We start from the raw sequence: 21,787 nt of genomic DNA on the forward strand, positions 1-21,787 counted from the left end.
GTTGTGCTTTTTTCAAATGAATCTTAGAAGTAGTTGAGTAGTTCAAACTGTTAGGATGGAGGTCCAATCTCTTGTCTGTCCTCTTTGTTTAGAGAGACTCTTATGTGAAACATTGGAGTCAATCTCTGAGTATGGGTCAGAGCTTGTATTTAAGATGGTAGATTAAGATTTTTTTTTTCTATCCGAAGAAGTAATACAGGGATTATTCCCGCATTTGAGAATGCTGGATAGATGAATCAAGAAATCTTGTTTCTGAATGGTAGTTCGAAAGATTCTCATCCGTAACTGTACTAATCTAGATTAATCTGTGCTTCTGATTTCAAGGTGATTTTCTTTTTTTTTGTCAGATCAGACCATTACCAAATGTTTCGTAGTACTGCATATATTCATGTGGTTCACTTTTGCTATGCCAGAGCACCTCAGCAGTCCTATCTATTCACCACTGCTTACACACTTCTGATGAACTGTACTATAATTATATTCTTCTGCCCATTCTTTGTTTTCTATTGAGAATGTACAGTTTCCATTTAGAAAGAAAATTCCTTTAAAATAGTGCAATTGCATATCACAAAATGTTATTGTGATGTGTCTTTTGAGGTACTCATTTCATCTCAGGTATTAGCAAAAAGAGAAACCTTAAATAATGGTATTTAATATATTTAAAAAATGCTGGATGACTTAGGATAATCTCCCTGTTCATAAAATAAAATAAATAAATACATTCAATGTGTTCTTACCTGTGGATAGTCAGTACCAGTTAAACATTTTGCCCAAGCAGCGTCATGTTATTTATTCCCTTGGCAACTATTTGCCAAGGTCTCTGTAATTGCATCAGTTGGAATCCTTGCCCTAGGGGTTTTCACTAGAAATCCTGTCTTTAGTAAGGTTTTTAATAAGCAGAAGTACTGATCACATGGATCTGATATTGCTAGGCAGTACCGTGTGCTTTTTTTTCCTCTGAACAGGCTGTTACTCTTTCTGTGTAGAAAAAGATACCAGCTTGTTAGGGCATGCAGTTCTTAAAGCTCAGAAAATGTTCCTCTTCCTTTTGAGATTCCTTGATTCAAAGCCATTCTTTCATTTTACTGTTAAATGGTTTGATGTTACTCTGGATACATCAAAGCAACCTCAGCTGTCTACTATTAATCCTATTTAAATTCAGTACAGTGTTTATTACCGGTTAATGCTTATGTGGAATGTGAAGATAGAAGTAATGGTATATATTTGTGCTTTTTGAAGGATCCACTTCTTGTTGTGCAGAAATGTAGATAAAAGGGCATGGTCTTAGGTATTCTTGTGAAAGTTGCTGCTTTGGATTGAAAAAAGTGCAGAGTCTATTTATACTAGTGTGATCAGTTCCTTTAATTTTCTTCTCTGTGTTGATTGCTTCCTATTCTACTTGCTTCTATAGCAACCAAGAATGTTCTATAGAGAACAGACTTTTGTCAATTCAAGAACTTTAAACCTAAAAACAGCCTCAGTTATGTTGGTTCTGGCATGTTGAAATAATAACTGTAGACTGTATATATGTATTTATGTTTGAAAATGCCTTTTTTTTTCCTTGTACTTCAGTATTTCTCTGCTGTTCTCTTGAGCTTATACCATGCAGAGGGAAACAAAATGTTACCTGCTAGTCTTCAAATAGCTTTTGCTGGATGTTTCTCAGATCTCAGACATACATTAATGTATCAGAGTTTTATGCCTGAATTCTCATAGTAAATACGTGACTGATTCTGTAACAGGTTCTTTTCTTCCCTGCCTCAGTCCTTCCTTGACTAAAATGGGAGTGGCTTAACAGAGCAGTAGTGTGTCATACAAGTGTAAATCTTTTTCTTCCTCCTTTTGGTTTGTTTAAACTTTGTAGGGTATCTGTAAATTTACGTTACTGAATGAACTAAACACATGTAGAAGAGGCTCTTGCTGATAACTCCCTGAAAATAATTAAGGCTTCTGGTTTTGTGTTTATTTTTGTGATTTTTTTTTTCCTTTGGTTATTTTGTGGTACTTTGTTTTGTTTTTTTTTCCGTTGCAACTCCTCAGAAAGTTGAAGTTCAATTTGAAAGCACTTGTTTTGAAAACTGATGTGATCTTGGCAACCTCATCATTTCAGAAAGTTGTACAGAATTTTATTAATCTGGTTAATAAGCAGTTTAAGTCATGTAGAAGTGTCTACTTCTCTTAGAAACTTTAGATATGTATAAGGTTGTGTTTATAAAATCGGATGCATCCATGTTGAAATTATTTTCTTCTTTCTGAAGAAAATATGTGAAATTTTTCTCTATTTAAATAATAACCTATATTGCTTCTATTACAGGTGGTTTTACGAGTATAGAAAGCAATTTTTTGGTCAAAGTTTTCAATAACTTGCTATATATACATTATTCATGCATAGCTTTGGAAAAATTAGCAAAAATACAAATTTTTTGACGGGTGTTGCCAATCTGAAACTGTTCTATCCTGACTTACCCTTGAGGTGACAGGGTACTCGGCATATAGTTAACTGCTGCTGTTAATTATAATCAAAATAGCAAATTTATGCCTAAAATCGATCTTTATATGAAAGGGATTAGAAGCAGCGATAGAAACTGATTAAGAAGTTGTTTGTTGTTGATGTTGCATACTTCCTCCTTTTCGAAAGCCTTATTGTAATTTCTCTCTGCTGTATAGCTTTGTACTATACTATTTCTACTTTTCAGTTCCTTTTATTTTTCTAATTATCTGTTCCTCAAGCAGACTTAATGCAGCTGTGCTAATTTTTCACAGTGGTCTGGAAAAGCTTGTGGGGACTCAGCTGCCTCGCTTAAAGGGAAATCCATTATAAAGAAAATTGGGCTTCTGAGTTTGAGTACATAAAATTAGGGACTCGTGCAACTGAGTTATCTGTATCATCTATATGAAGTCCAAGTGTTTTCCTGTTCTGTTGTATTACAGAACTGATACTTGTTTCCTATGATTTCTCTTTGCACTTGCTTCTTCAGGAAAAAGTCCTGCATGGAGTATTGTAGCGTTTTTCTGGGGTAGAAATTAGTTTAGAGGTGGCCATGGTACTCTTGAGCTTCTGTTTTGGTGGTGTATTTGCTCAGAAGGTTTATGTAGTGCTGCCTAGTGTTTCACTTTCCATGCTGACAAAAGTTTAGAGCTGCTCAGCAAATGTTGTGGGAAAAGGGAAAATGGTTAATGTCATGGCAGTCGCTTCTGCAGCCCAAATTGGTGGTGGTGTGCATGAACTCCCGTACTACTGAAAAAGCAGGTGGCAAGAATGAGGTGAAGCACTCAGGTGCACTGTTACGTCAGGATGTTTTCCTTCAGTGGAAATGATGTACAGGGCCATAAATTCATTATGAAATAGTAACGTGGGGAATACTGTTCTTTTGACCTGCTCCTTTTTAATTAAAGACTGTCAAAAGCAGTGTATATTGTACAGAAGGTGGTAAAACTAGTTTTTGTCTCCGGATGCTTCTTATGTCACATTTTAAAGAGTTTTAGAGAAAAATAAAGTTCTGAAAGATTTTTAATTTTAATTCACACAATTTCCAAGCTTCTTTTTCAAATTTTAATTTAGATAAGTAGATCTAACCTCCTTTCACTGTACGAATGAGGTGGAAGTTAGAGATTCGTCTGTTCATCCTGTAGGTGATTTACCTGTTTGCTAGTGTAAGCTTGAAGTTAGCAGCCAGAAGCCTGAGGAGGAGTGTGCAGGCCATTGGTAAATTAACTTCTCTCCTTGTTATAGTGTGAGAATCACTACATGAAAATATCCACACAAACGTTTCCTAACAGGAACTTTGCTTTAAGCAGAACATAACATTATAGAATCATTAAGCTTGGAAGGACCAGTAAGATCACCTAGTCCAACCATCAACCCATGCCTTTGACCTCTTTAGACTTTGTCACTCAGTTCAACATCTACATTTTCTTGAAAACCTCCAGGGGTGGTGACTCTACCACCTCCATGGACAGTGTGTTCCAATATCCCACCACTTCTGGTAGAAGAAATTTTTTCCTAATATCATACCTGAACCTCCCCTGGCACAACTTCAGTCCATTACCTCTTGTCCTGTCACTAGTTAACTGGGAAAAGAGGCTGACCCCCAGTTTGCTAAAATCTCCTTTCTGATAGTTGTAGAGAGGATAAGGTCTCTCCTGAGCTTCTTTTCACAGGGTAGAGCAAGCACAAGGCAGTGCACACACTCAGCTCAGTGAACACATAGCAGCCCCATAATAAAGCTCTGCCAAAAGGCAGGGCTGGACATCTCTGAGTATGTAAGATTTTTCTGTCAGTAATTGGATTTAGCAGGTAAGAATGTAGATATAGGGTAAGAGTATGAGAGAGTAGTCTTTTATACGTAATATGTCAGAGTTCTGTATTTACAAGCTGCCTTCTATACAGGCAATCCAAAATAACAGGTGCAGAACAACTAAAGTAGAGTGCTTGGAAAGTGTTATCTTGGATGCTTTGATTAGCAAGACTCAAGCTGGAATAGTGAATAAAGATAGCCACTACTGATGTATTTTTTCTGCAGCTCTGAGATTGCTTTGGACGGGAATGGATAAAAGATTAAGCCTATCTCAGCGTTTACAAGAAGTTTTGATTTTAAATAGCAAAGTGTATGGAGTTGGAAAAAGGTTAGTCTTCTAACCTTGTGTTTGTTTGTTTTTTTTCTGAAGGCTATTGGGATTATTGTTATAGAAGAGCAGAAAGTATTTTAATCAGGCAGTATTTACCAAACCTGTAAGAATTACCCACTGTCATTGTATTCTTAGGCTTGCTCAAAGCCACTTCATTTAGGAGAGCTAGGGGAAGGAGGAGGCAAGATTCCCAGCTGGGTGTTTATGAATCAAAGCTCTAAATTCCTTGTGTCACTGTGAAGGGTCTTCCCATATACAATTTAGAGCACCTTACATATTTTAAAGTTAAACAGTGAGATAAACCCTGCTTTTCTTCTTTGTGAGAAGAGTGAGTTTTATATCCAGAGAAAAATTGTTCTGTATAACATTACTCTCTTCAATGGGGAATTCTGAAACAGAAGTATAGATGGTAAAAGTAGTGGCAGTACTGGGGTAGTTGAACAAACAAGTAGTTAGGAGCTGAAATAAATCACTAATGTCTGGGAAATAAGTTCCTAGTAAGAGAGAAGGTGGTGATGAAGCTTCAGTTACTAAGTACAAATAAAGGTTTTATACTGTTGGTTGATATCATTACCTGGCACCTAGATGAAGTAACGGATGAAAAAAAATTGTTCTTTTTCAAATATGATTAGTCTTAGGCAAAGAGCATTATCCTTTTGCTCAGAGAGAGATACGTTCTCTATCCATATTCTTGTTTAGAAAGTTTAGCGGACTTTTCCTTTCAAATTTGTCAAAAAAGACTACAAGTCTCTTTACCGGGAATGCAGAGTGCACTTGTAAGTGGGAAACTCAGTTTAAAATTCTGTCTTTTCTGTTTTTTTTTAAAGAAATTGCAAAGGAGTTAACTAGATGTTTTCTGAGATTTTTCTACTGAAGTTTTACTGTTTAAAAATTAGAAGCAAGTCTGTTGTTTACAATGACTATAATGCATCTTATATTGTAGGTTTCTAATTCCCTTGGTTTTTTTAATCATCCAGATGTCTTTCATTTTATTGTGCTGGTCTTTCAGGAGGGAAAGATGAAAGTCAAATCTGAGCAGTACTATAATACTATACTATATACTATAATACTATACTAATTGCCTAATATGTGGCATACCACAGGCAAAGCCTCTCTAGTGGTTAAAGCCTGGTTCATTAGTTAAAGCAGAAGTTGAAACAGTATTAGTCCTTCTAGATTGCTTACTACAGCATTATTCTAACAAGAGATGTCACAGAGACAGCTGCCCTCAGACTCACAACAGGAGTGTAACTGCTTAGCACCTTTGTTCTTGTTGGCTAATAATTTATTGAGTGAGTCATCAGAGTAACTTCTTGTAGTATCCAAGTCCATATCCAGTTGAATTTCAGTGTTAATTTCCTTCTTTTTTTTTTGTGGAGTGCAGTTTCTTCCACTTTGCTTACTTGCATGAAGTTTCAAACAATGTGATTTCCACTTACTACTTTGGAATAATGTTAACAAACTGTACTACTTTGTTTTCCTGGTGGTCTTGTTAAGTGGAGCATTATGTAAGTTCAGTGTTTGCTTCAGTATTTGCTGTAAACTCTGTAGTGTTCTACACATTCTGCTACAGATAATTCTGCTTAAAATTATTTTTCCTAGTTTTTATTTTACATTGGTTAATGTGTCTTGTAATGTATTACGGTTAGGTCATTTATGACCATACAAAAACAGCTTCTTGAAATTAACATGTTTTTTTTTAAATTGTATCCTTAGTAGCTTATACCCACCCAGATATTCCTTAACTTCCTTGTTAGTCATGTTTATAACTACTGTACTAGTGTACACCAGTCTAATCAAGCACGGGGAGCTGGAGTACCTCCTTCTAAATCAAAAAAAGGTCAAACACCTGGAGGTGCTCAGTTTGTGGGTTTGGAATTGTACAAACGACTAAAAGAATTCCTGAAGAACTACTTGACGAATCTCCTTAAGGTAAGGTAGTGGATTGGTATTTGTAGTAAGATGGGCTCAGTTGAGGAGAAAACTCATACCTGCAAAGTTAGAACTGTACTCAGTCATCACAAGTAAATTGAATGAGCTTGAAAACTGTTTTATCTCAGTTATTCTTTTAACCATTAGGAGGTGTGGTAGGCTCTATCTTGGCATGAGCTTTTTTCCTAATCCTTCAAAAGAGATGTGTATATGGGTTATTAAAGTAAAATCAAATGCCAACTTAAGCTGTCCTCTAACTTGACAAGCATAGCCAGACTTTCTAATCAGTTAACTAGCATGTTAGTCATCCTGAGAAGATGATTGCCTGTAATGTTGAAAATGCCTGATGTTAGACACTAATTTACTGACTACTAATAAGGCTGCTTTGTAAGAGAGCAATTTCTAGTTACTTTTGAGAAGGTGTTCAATGTTAAGGTTTTAACTTTTAGGATTTTAATTTTGAGCAGCAATAAAAGAATTCTTGGAGTCCTGTAAGTATGCAGCTGCATAAGTTAACTACAAGACAGAAAGTTGTCTTCCAGTTTTATCCAGAATGCATTCCTGTTTTATTGCTATGATCATTCAAACTGTTTCCATTTATTTACCTGTCAGATTTCTATAGAAGACATTATATGTCTTTGCTCATTTGTTTTAGCCACCCAAGTAGTAGCAGTAGGAGTGGGTGTAATATTTTATAAGAGGTTATTTTTTGGTATGTATTATAGTTGTCCTGGTACGTTTTATAGGTCACATTCATCAGTCTAGCTGTCTGTTTCCAGTGCAAATCTGTCTTGCTGTCTTGAAGGGAGTGGTGTCTCCTGGAGTTTTGTCTGTGCTTTCCTTTTGTGCATTATTTTCATTTATCTATTTTTTGTTCGTTTAGGAAGAGCCATTTTTGTTTTGTGCTTTATTATTGCAAGAATAAATTAATTAACCCTTATTGATCCTTATAATTTATTGCTTAGTGTAGATTTATTATACACCTTTACATGTCTCTGTTGCTCTTTAAGATTACCCTACACTACTGGCAAACTTTTGTTTTTAGGATGGTGAGGATTTGATGGATGAAAGTGTGTTGAAATTCTACACTCAACAGTGGGAAGATTATAGGTTTTCAAGCAAAGTACTCAATGGGATATGTGCCTACCTCAATCGACACTGGGTTCGTCGTGAGTGTGATGAAGGTCGTAAAGGAATATATGAAATTTATTCGGTAGGTCAGTTTCTGAAGTGAGTAATTTGCTCATTCTGTCTGCCAGCATTTGTTGTGTTTGTATTACCATTGCTCCTGGAAATTTAGTGTTTGTAAGAAGTTCACAGAAATTTTAAAGTAGGCATCACTGTACAATTTGCTGAAAAAAGTTTGACTCCTTTCAGTGTCCTCTTAGGACACCCTTCCCCCCATCAACTCAGTGTATATGTAAATATTTCATGATATGTTCAATCCCCTTTGTACCTAGTGAGACTACCAATACCAATAGACTGTCAAGTGTTGAATACTTGCTGTATTTACTGTTATCTGTGTGCATCTGCGTGGACTCATTTTTCCACTTATAATTCAGTCGAGTGCTTCAAATAGAGAACAAGGAACAAACTGCAATTTTTTGTTTGCTTCAGTACACCTCTACAGATCTCTAGCATCCAAGTTGCTAAGATGCAAGCCAAGTGCTCACTGCACTAACAGACTAGAAAATTGATTTCATATTGATAACTTTTTTCCCCAAATGTAAAGTAATAAAATTAAAAAAAAAAAAAAAAAAGGAAGACCGTAATTATCTAAGGTATGGAACCCCTTCTGAGAGAAAATGGTAGGGATTGTCCTTGCTGGTGATGCGTTAGGAAAGAGGTGTTATTTTACTGCTTCACTAAGCATTGCGTTGGATAGAAAATCAGTTTTTATCCTTATTTAACTGCTTGTCAATTGTTCTGCTTTTCACTAGTCCCGTACTAAGGGATTGTGCCAGCCTGAATATCATCAATAGAAAAAGCTGTCTATTGTCAAAGTTGCAAAGTTCATTATTTTTCAGAGCTGGTGGGAGATCACTCTCAGTCAGAAAAAGGAACCCCATAGGAGGAATTAGTAACAAAATAAATGGTAATTTTGTTGTAAATCTGTTTTATTGAATGAGAAATATGTGCACCACAACTTAATCATAGAAGTTGGGAGTGTTTGGCATACTGTATCAGCTTTCCTTAGAAGTTACTGTGTGTATATGTGTATGCATGTGTGTATAAGTAATTTTTTATTCCATTTTTCATCTCTCTTCTCTTACTTCCAGCTTGCCTTGGTGACCTGGAGAGACTGCTTATTCAGGCCATTAAATAAGCAGGTATACATAGATTATATAATTGTAGCATTATTTTAGAGGATTAATTTTGTAACTGTTCCAGAGAGAATTTGAGGTGCAAAAAAAGCCCTGGAAAATAAAACAAATCTTTCTGCTGCTTTTTTGTGATACTGAAAAGATAATTATTTTGGAGGAATTAAGTTTGTTGTGGATTTTTTTTTCAATGGTTGTACTTTTATATCGAACCCGTTGTGTTATCTCTTTACTTAGAGGACACCTGGCAAATAAACAACAACAACAAAAAAACCCCACTAGCCTTAAAAAAAACAAGTCTTAAATGAAGCATCTAGCTCTTATGTTTCTAGGACAGGGGCAGGAGTACATTGTGACAGCAATGTATTAAAATTGGAGAAAGTCAAGATTCAGTGAAAACAGATAAGTGACAGGCCTGGATTTTTGATCTCTTTTCGTATTACTATGAACCTTTTAATTTATACTGATGCCTGGAAAATTCAGGTCAACCAAATATTTTGAATTAGTTTATCAGATCAATATAAAACAACATGTTACATCACAATGAAATATTGTATTTAGTTCTATTTCACTCTTATTTACGAATACTTCATGATTAGAAGACCGTATTATGTTATTAAATACAAATTAGATTTCAGTTGAAGAAAAGTAGTTAAACCACTTCACTCATCAGTGTGAACAGTAGCTTTATTTGCATAAATGTATAGGTGTTGAAGTTCTGCTTTTGCAAAGTTCTTTTTTTTCAGATATAAAACACTCAGAAGTTTCATTTAGATACTTAAAGCTTTTTTTAGAATGAAAAAAATTGAAGTAAAGGGAACAAACACAAAAATCTTAAGCATATTCATACCCTTTTATGGCTCCCGACTAATTGTACTATAGTCACATTTTAAAACTTACAGGTGTAGCATATTGGCAGCAATGTTTGTAGAAATTTTATATGTTCAGGTGTCTTTAAATTTTTTTCTTAAAGGACTTAATTTGTCTTGAATATAGGGATACATTCCTGATTAAATCTTGATTAATTCTTGACCTGTCAGAGTTTTCTCTGTTCTTGACTTGCTTTTATTCTCTGTTCCCTAAGGTAACAAATGCTGTATTGAAATTGATTGAAAAGGAAAGAAATGGTGAAACTATCAATACAAGGCTGATCAGTGGAGTCGTACAATCTTATGGTAAATGAGATTGCTTTAAAGTTTTATTATTTTCTTTTTAAAAAAAATTTAGAATAATAATCTTATCAGAGCTCGGAAGTAGCCTGCTACGTCTTTCGATGTCCAGTAAGTACTTTTGATATAAATATGTTTATTTTACTGTAAGTTTCCATTCATGTATGTAGGGATGCTAGACACACAATTACAGTTAATAATATTTGTCAAGATTGAAAAGAGAATTGATAGACAAGAGCACTGATTGTTTATGAATCAGTTCTGTAGGAGAGAAAACTAGAAAGGTAAAAGCACAATTGCTGATGGAACAGTGTTCATTTTTTTCTATTTGCATAAAGTTGAGAGTTTTACCATGCAGATTAATGATTACTTTAATTGTTTAAAATATGTGCTCATAACCTGTAACTCTAAGAGGGGAACTCTGGAAGGGTAGTTTGAATTAGGTTTTGAGAATGTGAAGTTTATCGAAGTTTATCGTTTCCTGTAATCTGTTGTATCAGGAAGTACAGTTTATGTGAGTAACAACTTACACTGCTTATTTTCTAAGTACAAAATAAATGCTTACTTAAAAAAAAAAAAAAAAAGCAATGCGGATGCTTTCACAGTTGATTACCTTCATTTAAGTTAGAGGGGGGGTGACCTGTTTACTTCATAGAATCATAGAACGTGTTGGGTTGGAAGGAACATTTAATATCATCTAGTTCCAACCCTCCTGCTATAGGTAGAGGCTCCTCTGACTAGACCAGGTTGCTCAAAGTACCATCCAGCCTGACCTTGAATGCTTGCAGGGAAGGGGCATCCACATCATCTCTGGGCAACCTGTTCCAGTGTTTCACCACCCTCGCAGTAAAGAATTTCTAGTCTGAATTTGCCCTCTTCAGTTTAAAGTCTGTTGCCAGCTTTCCTGTAGACCCCCTTCAGGTACTGGAAGGTATTTGCAAGGGACTACTTCGTAAAAGATAGCCTTATCATTGTTTGCTCGTTTTTGTAGTGGAACTGGGGCTCAATGAAGATGATGCGTTTGCAAAAGGGCCTACACTAACTGTCTATAAAGAATCCTTTGAATCTCAGTTTCTTGCTGACACAGAGAGATTTTATACACGAGAAAGTACTGAATTCTTACAACAGAACCCAGTCACAGAGTACATGAAGAAGGTAGGTTATTTTCTGCATAGAGGTAAAGTAATAAAAATTCTTGAATTTATTATTGGTTTCTTAAAATGTCAGTTATTTTACAGAGGCAAAATCAATTAGCTCTTGTTCCATGAGGTGATTTGCATCTGTGTTTTCCTTTTAATCTGATCTGAAGTTTGTCTCCTGAGTTTCAGTAAGCACAGTGAACATTTAAAAACTTCTTCATGGGCAGAACAGAAGAGGATGTTAGACACAAATTTTTGTTAGGCTTTAGAATTTGACACCAAACTAACCTTTTGCTTTAGGTCTGCAAACTTGCTGTTCCTGTATGAGGAACTTGTGTGCTAGCACATTATTGAAATCTCTTCCTGAGTAAGCTGACCTCCACAGAGGAATTAGATCATTAATTAGCATTCTTTCTTTCAGAATATTTTCATGTACTGAAACTTACACATAAATCCTGGCTCTGATGATCAGAATTAAAATTCTTAATGTCTCTGGTTTGGGGGATCCCAAACAAGTTGATTAAAAGCAAGCTGGATAAACAGTACTATTTCTAGCTTGCTTATTGGCTGAATTTGAAACTAATAGATTGTGTTCCATCTTAGACAAATGCTGATATATATATATATATATATATAAAGGCTGCACTGAAAGTAATGCCTCCTGTTTTATGTTGACCTGTGATATCAGAGGCAGATGTTGGAGGAGATTGACCCTTCCTGCCAGTATTCCATTACATTTTATTGCCTGGCAGCAGAGGGACAGTAAGTGTTGTTATGCTTCACGTAGCTGTTCTAGTTTCCATGGAAATAAATAGGAGGCATTGCTTTCAGAGCGATCTATGCAGATGTCTTTTTTCTTAGTACATCTTCTCAGTTAATAATCTACTGAAGGAAAATGAAAAAGAGCTTTTGAGGAAAAGTACTAGAAATACTGATGTAAAATGAATCCAGTTTTAAGTGCATTAGAATAGTTACTCAGAATCAGTTTTTCCCTGGCATATCTGTATTTACATTCTTGATGAATTCATTTACATTTTACCTTTCAGTTTCTTTACTTTCATCCTCTACGATCTATCTTGCATAGTTGCATGTATAGATATAACAGAATAAGGGAATTTCAGTTACTGATAATGCAATTGAATGGCTCATGCAGGATTTCTCAGCACAGTAAAAAGCTGTCTGAAGGTCATTGCTGTTTCAAGAACTAGGGATTAGTGACAGGTAGAATGAACTTAATAGTAACTCAACCTTAAGAACTTCAAAAATTCAGAGAAGCAACTTGCTTTGCATGAAGCTCAGAATGTATAGAAAGCTGTTAGAAGGCAGGGAAAACCTTCAGCAAGGAAGTGTCATCTCTGACTATATAGTATGTGTGTCTGTGTGTGTGTGTATACAGCCATGTATATAGCCATTTTTGCTGTCTTAGCATCTCCTTCTAAGTGATCTGGGATTTAAAACTGGGATTTAATTAGTTAAACTGAACAAGGTATGTATTAGAGACTACAGTAAATGAGATCAGAGCTTTCTAAATCTTCCTAAATGGTACAATCTAAGGGATGTGACCTTAGGGAAAGGGAAATTATTGACGCTCAAAGTCTTGAGTAATTTCTCTGGTCTGCATTTTCTACTGGAGTGGTTAAGAGAGTTTATGCAAGTTATCAGAACTATTAACTTAAAATTCGGATGGGCTTGTCCCTCAGCTTTATTTTACTTCACTGCGTACCAGGAATTTTTAACATATTTTTTACTTGCACAAAACTGTCTTATAATGGTTCTCTTTGTTGTTGTTGTTGTTTGGATATTTTAGTCATGCACGCTATCAGTATACCGTACTTTCTCACTGAAGGTTGGTGTATTGAATTCTAACTGGAAATAGCATTTTGATGGAATTACTGATTTAAATAATTTATGATATTGTTGTATAACAATTGTTACATAAACAGTTTCAGTTTTACATTTTAGAAAATAAGTAGTTCCCCAAGTGATATTTAGAATTTTGGTTCACCGGGAATATAAGCTAAATTAAATACAGGTACAATTTAAGTGATTCTAGGTTATTGGGAAGCTTTTCTGTGTGAGAAAGTATCTGAGAACTTTCAGTTAAATTTGTAACGGTTATACTGTTAAACTGCAGTTTTGTGCAAGCACAGAACTTGTTCACATTTGTTTTAAACAATGCTAACGCTGTAGCTGGAGAGCTTTCTGATGCTAAAACTGCAAGCATACAATTTAACCAGCTTTCTCTTTCTGACAACAGATCTTCATTTAAAAACTTTTTGTTCGAAAGGACAAGGAAAAAACAACTTTGCTGTAATTCTCCACCCATTTCAGCGATGTATAATGTTAATCATCAGCATTGACATTGATTCCATATGTGAATAGTATGGCAGGAGTCACATTATGATTCCCAGAGAAATGACTGTTAAGGTGGACCATAAGAATTAGTTGGGATGTTTGGTTTTTGTTTGTTTTCTAGATGAATTTACTTAATATATGGGTTTTCTGCTACTAGATTTTTCATACAGGTTTCTTGTTTATCTTTCTCTTCTATAGGCTGAGGCTCGCCTTCTTGAGGAGCAACGTAGGGTTCAAGTCTATCTCCATGAGAGCACACAAGATGAATTAGCACGAAAGTGTGAGCAAGTACTTATCGAAAAACACCTGGAGATATTTCATACAGAGTTTCAGAATTTATTGGATGCTGATAAAAATGAAGGTACGCCAATCCAGACATTGCTTTTAGGCTTAAAGTTCCTCCCTGATTGTTTGTGAATAACCCAAGTTCTGTTGATGGCTAAATGTGATTATTTTCTTTTTTTTGGCAGATTAAGAGGTGTATCTGCCTAAGGTGTTATCAGTGTCCCAGTTTGCCTTGCATTTCCTATCATTTCCACCACTGCTACCACCACTTATTGCCTTTTCTATATTAACATATCTCTTAAAAGCTGTGCTGTTCATGATAAAATGTAAAGGATGGTGGTCAGCTGGAGAATCTTGTATTTCTGGCACAGCCAGCAGTAACACTGATTAAAGTCTTAATTCGTGATTATAAATTCAAAACTTGATGTAAATAAGAGGATTTTGATTCTATTCTAAAATCATTGCACCTCTCTCTTTGAATGTATGAAAACTGGAATAATCAGAAGTAGCCATATTTCTGTAAATTAAAAACTTTTTTCCTTCTTGGTAAGTAGCAATGTATAGGTAAAACGTTTTAACATTTAACAGATTGTTTTCTGTTGAATTTGTCTTAGCTTTCTAGGTTAGTGGAAAGACTTAGTATATTAGGTAGTTTTTTGATCTTTTCTTACTTTTTACCGTAGAAACTGAATGTATATTTTCATTGGTATTGATTGTTTAACTCATATCAGCAATTTTTAAATGATGAATTGGAGTCATAGCTAGTACAAATAAGATACTGGATTCCCTTATTTTTCAGACTTGGGACGTATGTATAACCTTGTATCTCGAATCCAGGATGGCCTCGGAGAGCTGAAAAAGCTGTTGGAAACTCACATTCATAATCAGGGTCTAGCTGCAATTGAGAAATGTGGCGAAGCAGCTCTAAATGCAAGTATCCCCATAAAGATAGGTCTATACATGATTGCTTCCAGTTTATATCACGAACCCTCCTCAAATGCAGATTTCCAGTCCTCATATGTTTTCCTTCTTAATCATTCAATTTGTAAGGACTGGATAATTCTCACACATTTGTAGTAGGCTCAAAACAACAGCCATATTGTTTTTTTTGTTGGTTTTTTCTTATTGCTGAGGTTTTTTTTTCTGTATGAGTTTTGGCTATCTGTCAGGACTTCATGCTGCTCATAAAGCTGGCTGTGCAAATATGACATCCTACACTATGATTATAATTTGAAATCCATGTTACAAGAATCATTTTGTATTTTATTTCATTTTCTATTTTATTTCAGTATTGTGGCTTGTATGACTGAAGAAATTCTGTTTTTAATATATGAATTGCTTTATTCTTTTTGCATTCTTGCAAAAATATTATGAATAGTAGGGAGAAGAAGGAGGGTTTAGGGTTGAATCTCAGCAGTGTTCAAAAGTCATTTAAAACATTTGTTAAATTTTTTGAATGTAGACAATGTGACACTTCCTATAAAAATAGAATAAGACAAAGGAAGATTAAGATAAAAAAAAAATTACCAAAGGTTTATATTCTATTTGAAGCAGAATTAAATTTTGCTTCAGACAGATTTCATTTCAATCAGTAATTGGTCTCAGATACTCTTGAAATAGTGCTAGTAATAGTACTTAGAATAGTGCTAGTAAACATTGAAACAATAGTCCGTAATGGCTTCATGGACAGTAGTAAAAATTATGCTTTCACATGAACATGATTTACATGTCTGAGGTTCGTGTTCATCTGTTAACTTCCGTAGTTGTAAGCATGTAGCTTTTTAACAATATTGAGGTTTTCTGAATCATAAAGTAACTTCAGGAATCTTCAGTTTCGTTCAAAGATGTCACCTTAAATTTTAAATCAAACATGTTCTATATGTTATGCATCTGTCCATGGGTTATCATTCTCAAGTTTCTTTATACTTGGGCCTTGAAGTTCATAGAAAAAGTGAAAGCTCCTTTTTATTGGAATTAGCTCATCTTTGACATCTGTATTTATTCCTTCAACTCCATCCACTTAAACTCTTCCTGATCACAACGCTTTCTTGTTTGTTAATTATGTTCTTTATCTCTTTTTTGATCCTTTTCTCTTTTTTTTGTGTGTTATTCTTGTATATTTTCACAACTGAGTGGTTTTCCTTGAAGCATCTTGCCACTTCTTCCAGTATCCTTTACTCTGCTGTGTCTCTTTTTTCATCATTGCTTTGTTAGTCCTCTACCACATCTATATAGGATTGATTCTGGCTTCAGTGTCTGTACTTTGTTTGAACAGTCAGCTGAGCAAACATCTCTCAGCTTTTCTGAAGTCAGTGGGGATGAAGCACATGATGAGCATACCAGCTCAACTCATCTAACCTATTTTAGGTTTTTACTGCAGAATGAGTGGTGTTCTAAACTCAATTATCTATATTAATTGGACCACACTTGAGTCAGAAGACCACTGCTTTTAGTGCCTTTGGTTATCTTTTCTGTTGTCATAATCAAGAGACTGCTCTTCAAATGTACTCTAGTTCTCTTCAATTTCTTGCCCACAAGTTATTCAATAATCTGTCAGTTCTCTATCTCAATTAAAGCCTTAACTTGGCAGTCCACATAATCTGTATCTGAATTCAGTGGCAACAGAAAATATTCTTCAGGATCCTGATAAAACCTTGCCCATCTTTTGCCATTTGTTCATAGCATCTGAAATTCTTATGGTAGGGATTTAACAGGAGTACTTAATACACAATCATTTTGTTCATGGACCTGCTGTCCATGACTTTATCTATTCTTGGTCCCTGTTATATCATGTGTTTCCAGAGATCTACTGAGGCAACAGGTTATAGAACTTCACTACTTCACGTGTAATAATATATTATCTGTTTTAAACCTGCTTGCTATTATTTTTGTCAAGTGCCCTTTAGTTTTAAAATGTGGTGTTTTGTGAACTTTCATCTTTTCATTCATCCTCCTGATATTTATATTTTAACTTTGATCATACATATTTTTAAACTTCAGGTCTACAAACTGAAGATTTCTAGCCTTTTTAGACTCCTGTAAAGTAGCTACTATTTGGTGTTCTATTTGCCTTTCACGGTTTTTACTGACTTCACTACATCTTTATGGAGATGCGGAGGTCAATAATTGCATGCAGGACTTTGACTATGAGTGTCATAAGTTTCATGCTTACTGACATTTGGCTACCATTATGTGTTGAGTTGCTAATTTTTAACAGTCAGTGGTGACTGAGATCTCTATACTGAATTGTATGTATTGGCAATGCATTGTTACATTCTTAGTACAGAGATGTTTTTCAGTCATTTCTTATAACAGTTGCCAATTTATAATTGTCTGGATCTCTCAGGTCTGATTGGAATTAAGCTGATATTTTTGGAATTGTCTGAATGAATAAGTGATTTTGGTTTTATTACTAGTTGCTGTTAATGAAAGCTTTCAGTAATGTCTGTCTGCCAGGAGAACGTAAACTAGTCGGGGTAGATACTAGTACCAATAGTATGTAATGTTTGTCATACTTAGTCAGATATGGAATCATAGAATCTTCTGAATTAGAGGGGACCTTAAAGGTCATCTAGTCCAAATCCCCCGCAATGAACAGAGGTATCTACAGCTAGATCAGATTGCTCAGTCTCATCTAGCCTGACCTTGAATGCCCTCAAGTTCGGTGCTTCCACAACGTCTGTGAGGAAGCCTATTCCAGTGCCTCACCACTCTTATTGTAAAAATGTTTTTCCTTAAATCCGATCTAAATCTCCTCTGTTTTAGTCTGAAACCATTGCTCCTTATCTTATCACTGAAGACCCTGCTAAAGAATCTGTCCCCTTGCTTCTTATAGCCCATCTATAGATACCAAAAGGCTGCTATCTGTTCTCTCCAGAGCCTTCTATTCTCCAGGCTGAACAGTTCCAACTCTCTCAGCCTGTCCTTGTAGGGGAGGTATTCTGTCCCTTGGCTCATATTTGTGGCCCTCCTCTGGACACGGTTTGCTTGCTTGAGGATGCACTCAGTCCCACTGTCAGTGTCGTTGATGAAGATGTTAAAGAGCAACAATCGTAGTACTGACCCCTGAGAGACATCATTTGTCACTGATCTCTGTCCAGAGATGAAGTCATTGACCACTGCTGTCTGGGTGTGGTCTTGCGCCCAGTTCCTCATCCATCGAACAGTTTACCCATTAAATTCCATATCTTTCCAATTTGTCAAGAAGGATGTTACGGGGGACCCTGTCAAAGACATTATTCATTCGTAATATAAATTATTCATTTATTCATATAATAAATTCATTCATAATATAAATTAGTAAACTGCTAACACTGTACATTTTCACCATGGAAGTTTTGCCAGGGAATAACTTCATTGTGGAGGAAGGAGAAAGTAATCTCTCTTTATTACAGGATCCAAAAATGTATGTACAGACAGTGCTGGATGTCCATAAGAAATACAATGCTTTAGTCATGTCAGCATTCAACAATGATGCCGGTTTTGTGGCTGCACTAGACAAAGTAAGTATATGTATTGAAGTATGGTAACCATTTTCTATCCTTAGAGTTTCGTTTCCCAAAAATTTCACTGTCTTTTGTGATTTATAGGCTTGTGGTCGATTTATAAATAATAATGCAGTGACAAAAATGGCTCAGTCATCCAGTAAGTCCCCAGAGCTACTGGCACGATACTGTGATTCTTTACTGAAGAAAAGGTATGTTTTTGAAGACAAAATATTATTCCAGGTTGGTTTTGGTTTTAAAAGGATTTAGAGGTTTTAGTCTGTGCCTTCAAAAACAAAACATTTCAGGGAAAATTAATTATACCAAGTTCTGATTTAAAAATAAAAATTAGTGGGGAATATCCTACAGATTACATGTAATTTACTTCTTAAAGAATTGAGGGGGAATAACAAAAGTAGTAATACTTTTTTTCCTTACAGTAATATAAGCTCAATTTTATTTAAGTTCTAGAGTTTTTTTGTTTGTTTTCTGTTCTAGATGTTTTCTTTGTTTGTCTGAAATTTGAGTTATAGTATACATGTGTGTCATGAAGAAAAGATGCACATTCCCCTTTTCCAGTAAAGCTCTTGCTTTCCTCCTGTCATTTTCTTTGTATCTTCTTCCATATTGACAGAAATTGAGGAAAACTTTTCTAATTTCTCATCATTCATAATTTAATTAAGGTATCTAGCTTCAAATAATTAAGCAGCTTATAAAGGTAGTTGTTGTCAGTCCAGTTCATACTGGATTTTTGTCAGATTTGTCACTGACATGTTTGCTAGCTGTTTTTGGCAGGGAGGTTGGGAAATAGAACCAGGAAAAATAGCTCTTTTTTCCTTTTTCTATCTCCTATCTCTTTTTTTCCTCCTGAAAAGGATTGATTTTTTTTTTCCTTCTACAGTGTTTAGATATACCTGATATATTAAGTATACCTGATGTGTAAGCATGATGTGGAAGAAAACCATGTGATGCCAAATTAGCTGTGACCCAGTCAAGACGCAGTTTTCTCTGTATTACCTTTGATAAGAAGTTAAGGTAGCATTTAGCAGCAGATAAGAAAGTAGAAAGAAAGAGATACCTAAGGCCAGAAATCCTGAGAAATATCAGACTATCAAACTCCCAAGCAGTTCATGGTACAGGCGTTCTACCTACTGTTTCAGAATCGCATACTTTATATGCTTACATACGCGTGTTGTGTGAAATAAAGACAAAAATGTTCAGTTCATTGCGCCTTTTCCTCTTAAGAGTCTTTGGTCCCCAGACTATTCAATTTGTTTTCCTTTATTTATGAAATAAATTTCCACATACTTCCTTAAAGTTGGTTTAATATAGCAGTTTGGGGAATCGTGAAAAAAAAAATGCATTTCTTTAATTGCAGCTCAAAAAATCCAGAAGAAGCAGAATTGGAAGATACACTCAATCAAGTGGTAAGATATCTTTAAATATCTGTTCTCTTCAGTTTGAGCTCTGACAAATCAGTAATATTTGTCACTTATAAGTCAGATCAAACCTTTTCCTTTGTATGCTTGATTTCAGTAGCTTTTCAGTAATAATCTTCATATCTATGAGGCTTGTTAGTTATATTTTATTTAAATACAAGTTAATGTATTTAAAGTGAGTAGGGGGAATTTCTGCTAACTTCAGCTTTTTATATATATGTGTGTATAGGTAGTTTCTGCAGTATGTTCTTATATAATAATACTTGTGGCTATGTAGATTTATGAAGAACTGTTGATTTGGAATACACAGTTAATGTGTTCATTAACTGTATCCATTTTAAAAAAAAGTCACACAAAAAAAAACCACAAAAGAAAAAGCCTCAAACTGCATCCAGATCTGACCTGCTAATGAAGCAGATACTGTTAGTTTTTTCACTACAAATACTTGTTTTTTTTCTTACAACTTATCTTTTATTTTTCCAGATGGTTGTCTTCAAATACATTGAAGATAAAGATGTGTTTCAAAAATTCTATGCTAAAATGCTTGCAAAAAGACTTGTACATCAGAACAGTGCTAGTGATGATGCTGAGGCAAGCATGATCTCTAAACTTAAAGTGAGTATTCCGTGATTGTCCCATGATTTACCATATTGCAGATCTTCATACTGCCATGGAATACATTCATGCATGTGCTTTCATTTCATGCTTTTTCTCATATGTCATCTATAGCCAAAAAAGTACACCGTCTAGTTCTCTTCCGCTTCTGATTTTTATTATTTTTTTATTTAAACTCCTGTGAACTTGGAGTGCACATCTGTCAGATTGGGATTAAATATATTCTTATCCAATAGATGACTTAGATATTGTTATCCAAATGAATAATGTGATTTAATTAACCCTTGTTCATGCAAGGTCAAGCAAAATAAGATGTAATGGTCTTTTAATAGTCCATTAAGCATTACGTGCTTTTCCCATTTTTAAAACAGTGTTCAGCTTCTGATGAAGAGCATGTTTAGTTGGGGTTTGAATAAGGGCTTTGGGATTAGTTGGGATTTGAGTACTGAGCTTTGTATGTTTTCTTATTAAAAAATGGGCTCCTTTAGGAGTTATTTGTTTTCATTCTTTGTTGTCAAAATGTATCTTGCTGACATGTTGTTTTGTTTTTTAAATACAGCAAGCTTGTGGTTTTGAATACACGTCCAAGTTGCAGCGGATGTTCCAAGATATTGGTGTAAGCAAGGACTTGAATGAGCAATTTAAAAAGCACCTGACCAATTCAGAGCCACTGGATTGTAAGTTATGTGTTTACTTATGTTACTTTTGAGTACTTCTAGTTTTGTCTTATTTCTACACATAAAAGCTAATTATGTGAGGGTAATATTTAATTGGCACATCATAATCCCCAAAGTTAGAGTTATTATTTTGACCAAGATAGATTTTTATCCTAGAGTTCTGTATTTTATTTTCTGGTAACACTTTATAGTTTTGGCAGCTCACAATTAGGTGCATAATAAAATCAAGTTAAAACCATCTTTCCAATTAAAAAAAGACAGGATTCGCTTTCGAGCGCAACACAGCTTAAGCTATCTTCGATAGAAGCATTAAGAAAAAGGATGCTGTGTTTTAGGTTGTTAGCTTTATTGCTTTGTTTCGGAAGAAAGTCTGTTAATTGAAGTATAATGAAACAGACCCTTTCAAAAACCAATAACTATTTGTTGGATTACTTTACAGTATTTTCAGGCTTAAATTTTATTTAGTTTCTTGTATTATACCTACTAACATATCCAAAATGTCTTAAAAATATAATTGTGTGATTTTTGTTCTTGCCAACATGTATTGTGATGCATTTTTCAATACACATAAATGTGTATGTTAGATGAGCAGTCTGTTGTTGGGATAGAAACAGGCTAAAAATTTCTACAAAGGAGAAAATGATTGACTGTCATAGAAAACCTAAACTTACTCCATCATCTTGCATGGATTACTTTGTTCTATGGTCTGAATAAAGAAAAAAAGATATATTGTTGAATCATT

The 21,787-nt window shown here is 34.8% G+C and overlaps 1 protein-coding gene across 4 annotated transcripts in view; it reads left to right on the plus strand.

Annotated features, from left to right (window-relative positions):
- The window catches only part of CUL1 (cullin 1), a 47,827-nt gene that overhangs the window by 14,219 nt on the left and 11,821 nt on the right, over positions 1-21,787 (plus strand). For 3 of the 4 annotated variants that reach the window (XM_015275907.4, XM_418878.8, XM_040696453.2), the window contains 12 exons: positions 6,387-6,561; positions 7,607-7,774; positions 8,841-8,891; positions 9,967-10,057; positions 11,043-11,206; positions 13,744-13,906; positions 14,630-14,760; positions 18,225-18,332; positions 18,420-18,526; positions 19,693-19,741; positions 20,237-20,368; positions 20,928-21,045. In XM_015275907.4, coding sequence (XP_015131393.1) covers positions 6,387-6,561; positions 7,607-7,774; positions 8,841-8,891; positions 9,967-10,057; positions 11,043-11,206; positions 13,744-13,906; positions 14,630-14,760; positions 18,225-18,332; positions 18,420-18,526; positions 19,693-19,741; positions 20,237-20,368; positions 20,928-21,045 — 1,457 coding nt within the window. The remainder of the gene's footprint in view (positions 1-6,386; positions 6,562-7,606; positions 7,775-8,840; positions 8,892-9,966; positions 10,058-11,042; positions 11,207-13,743; positions 13,907-14,629; positions 14,761-18,224; positions 18,333-18,419; positions 18,527-19,692; positions 19,742-20,236; positions 20,369-20,927; positions 21,046-21,787) is intronic. The other variant, XM_040696454.2, reaches the window with a different exon arrangement.

This window comes from Gallus gallus, chromosome 2 (genome assembly GCF_016699485.2).
Source record: "Gallus gallus isolate bGalGal1 chromosome 2, bGalGal1.mat.broiler.GRCg7b, whole genome shotgun sequence".
In the NCBI taxonomy this organism is placed as follows: domain Eukaryota; kingdom Metazoa; phylum Chordata; class Aves; order Galliformes; family Phasianidae; genus Gallus; species Gallus gallus.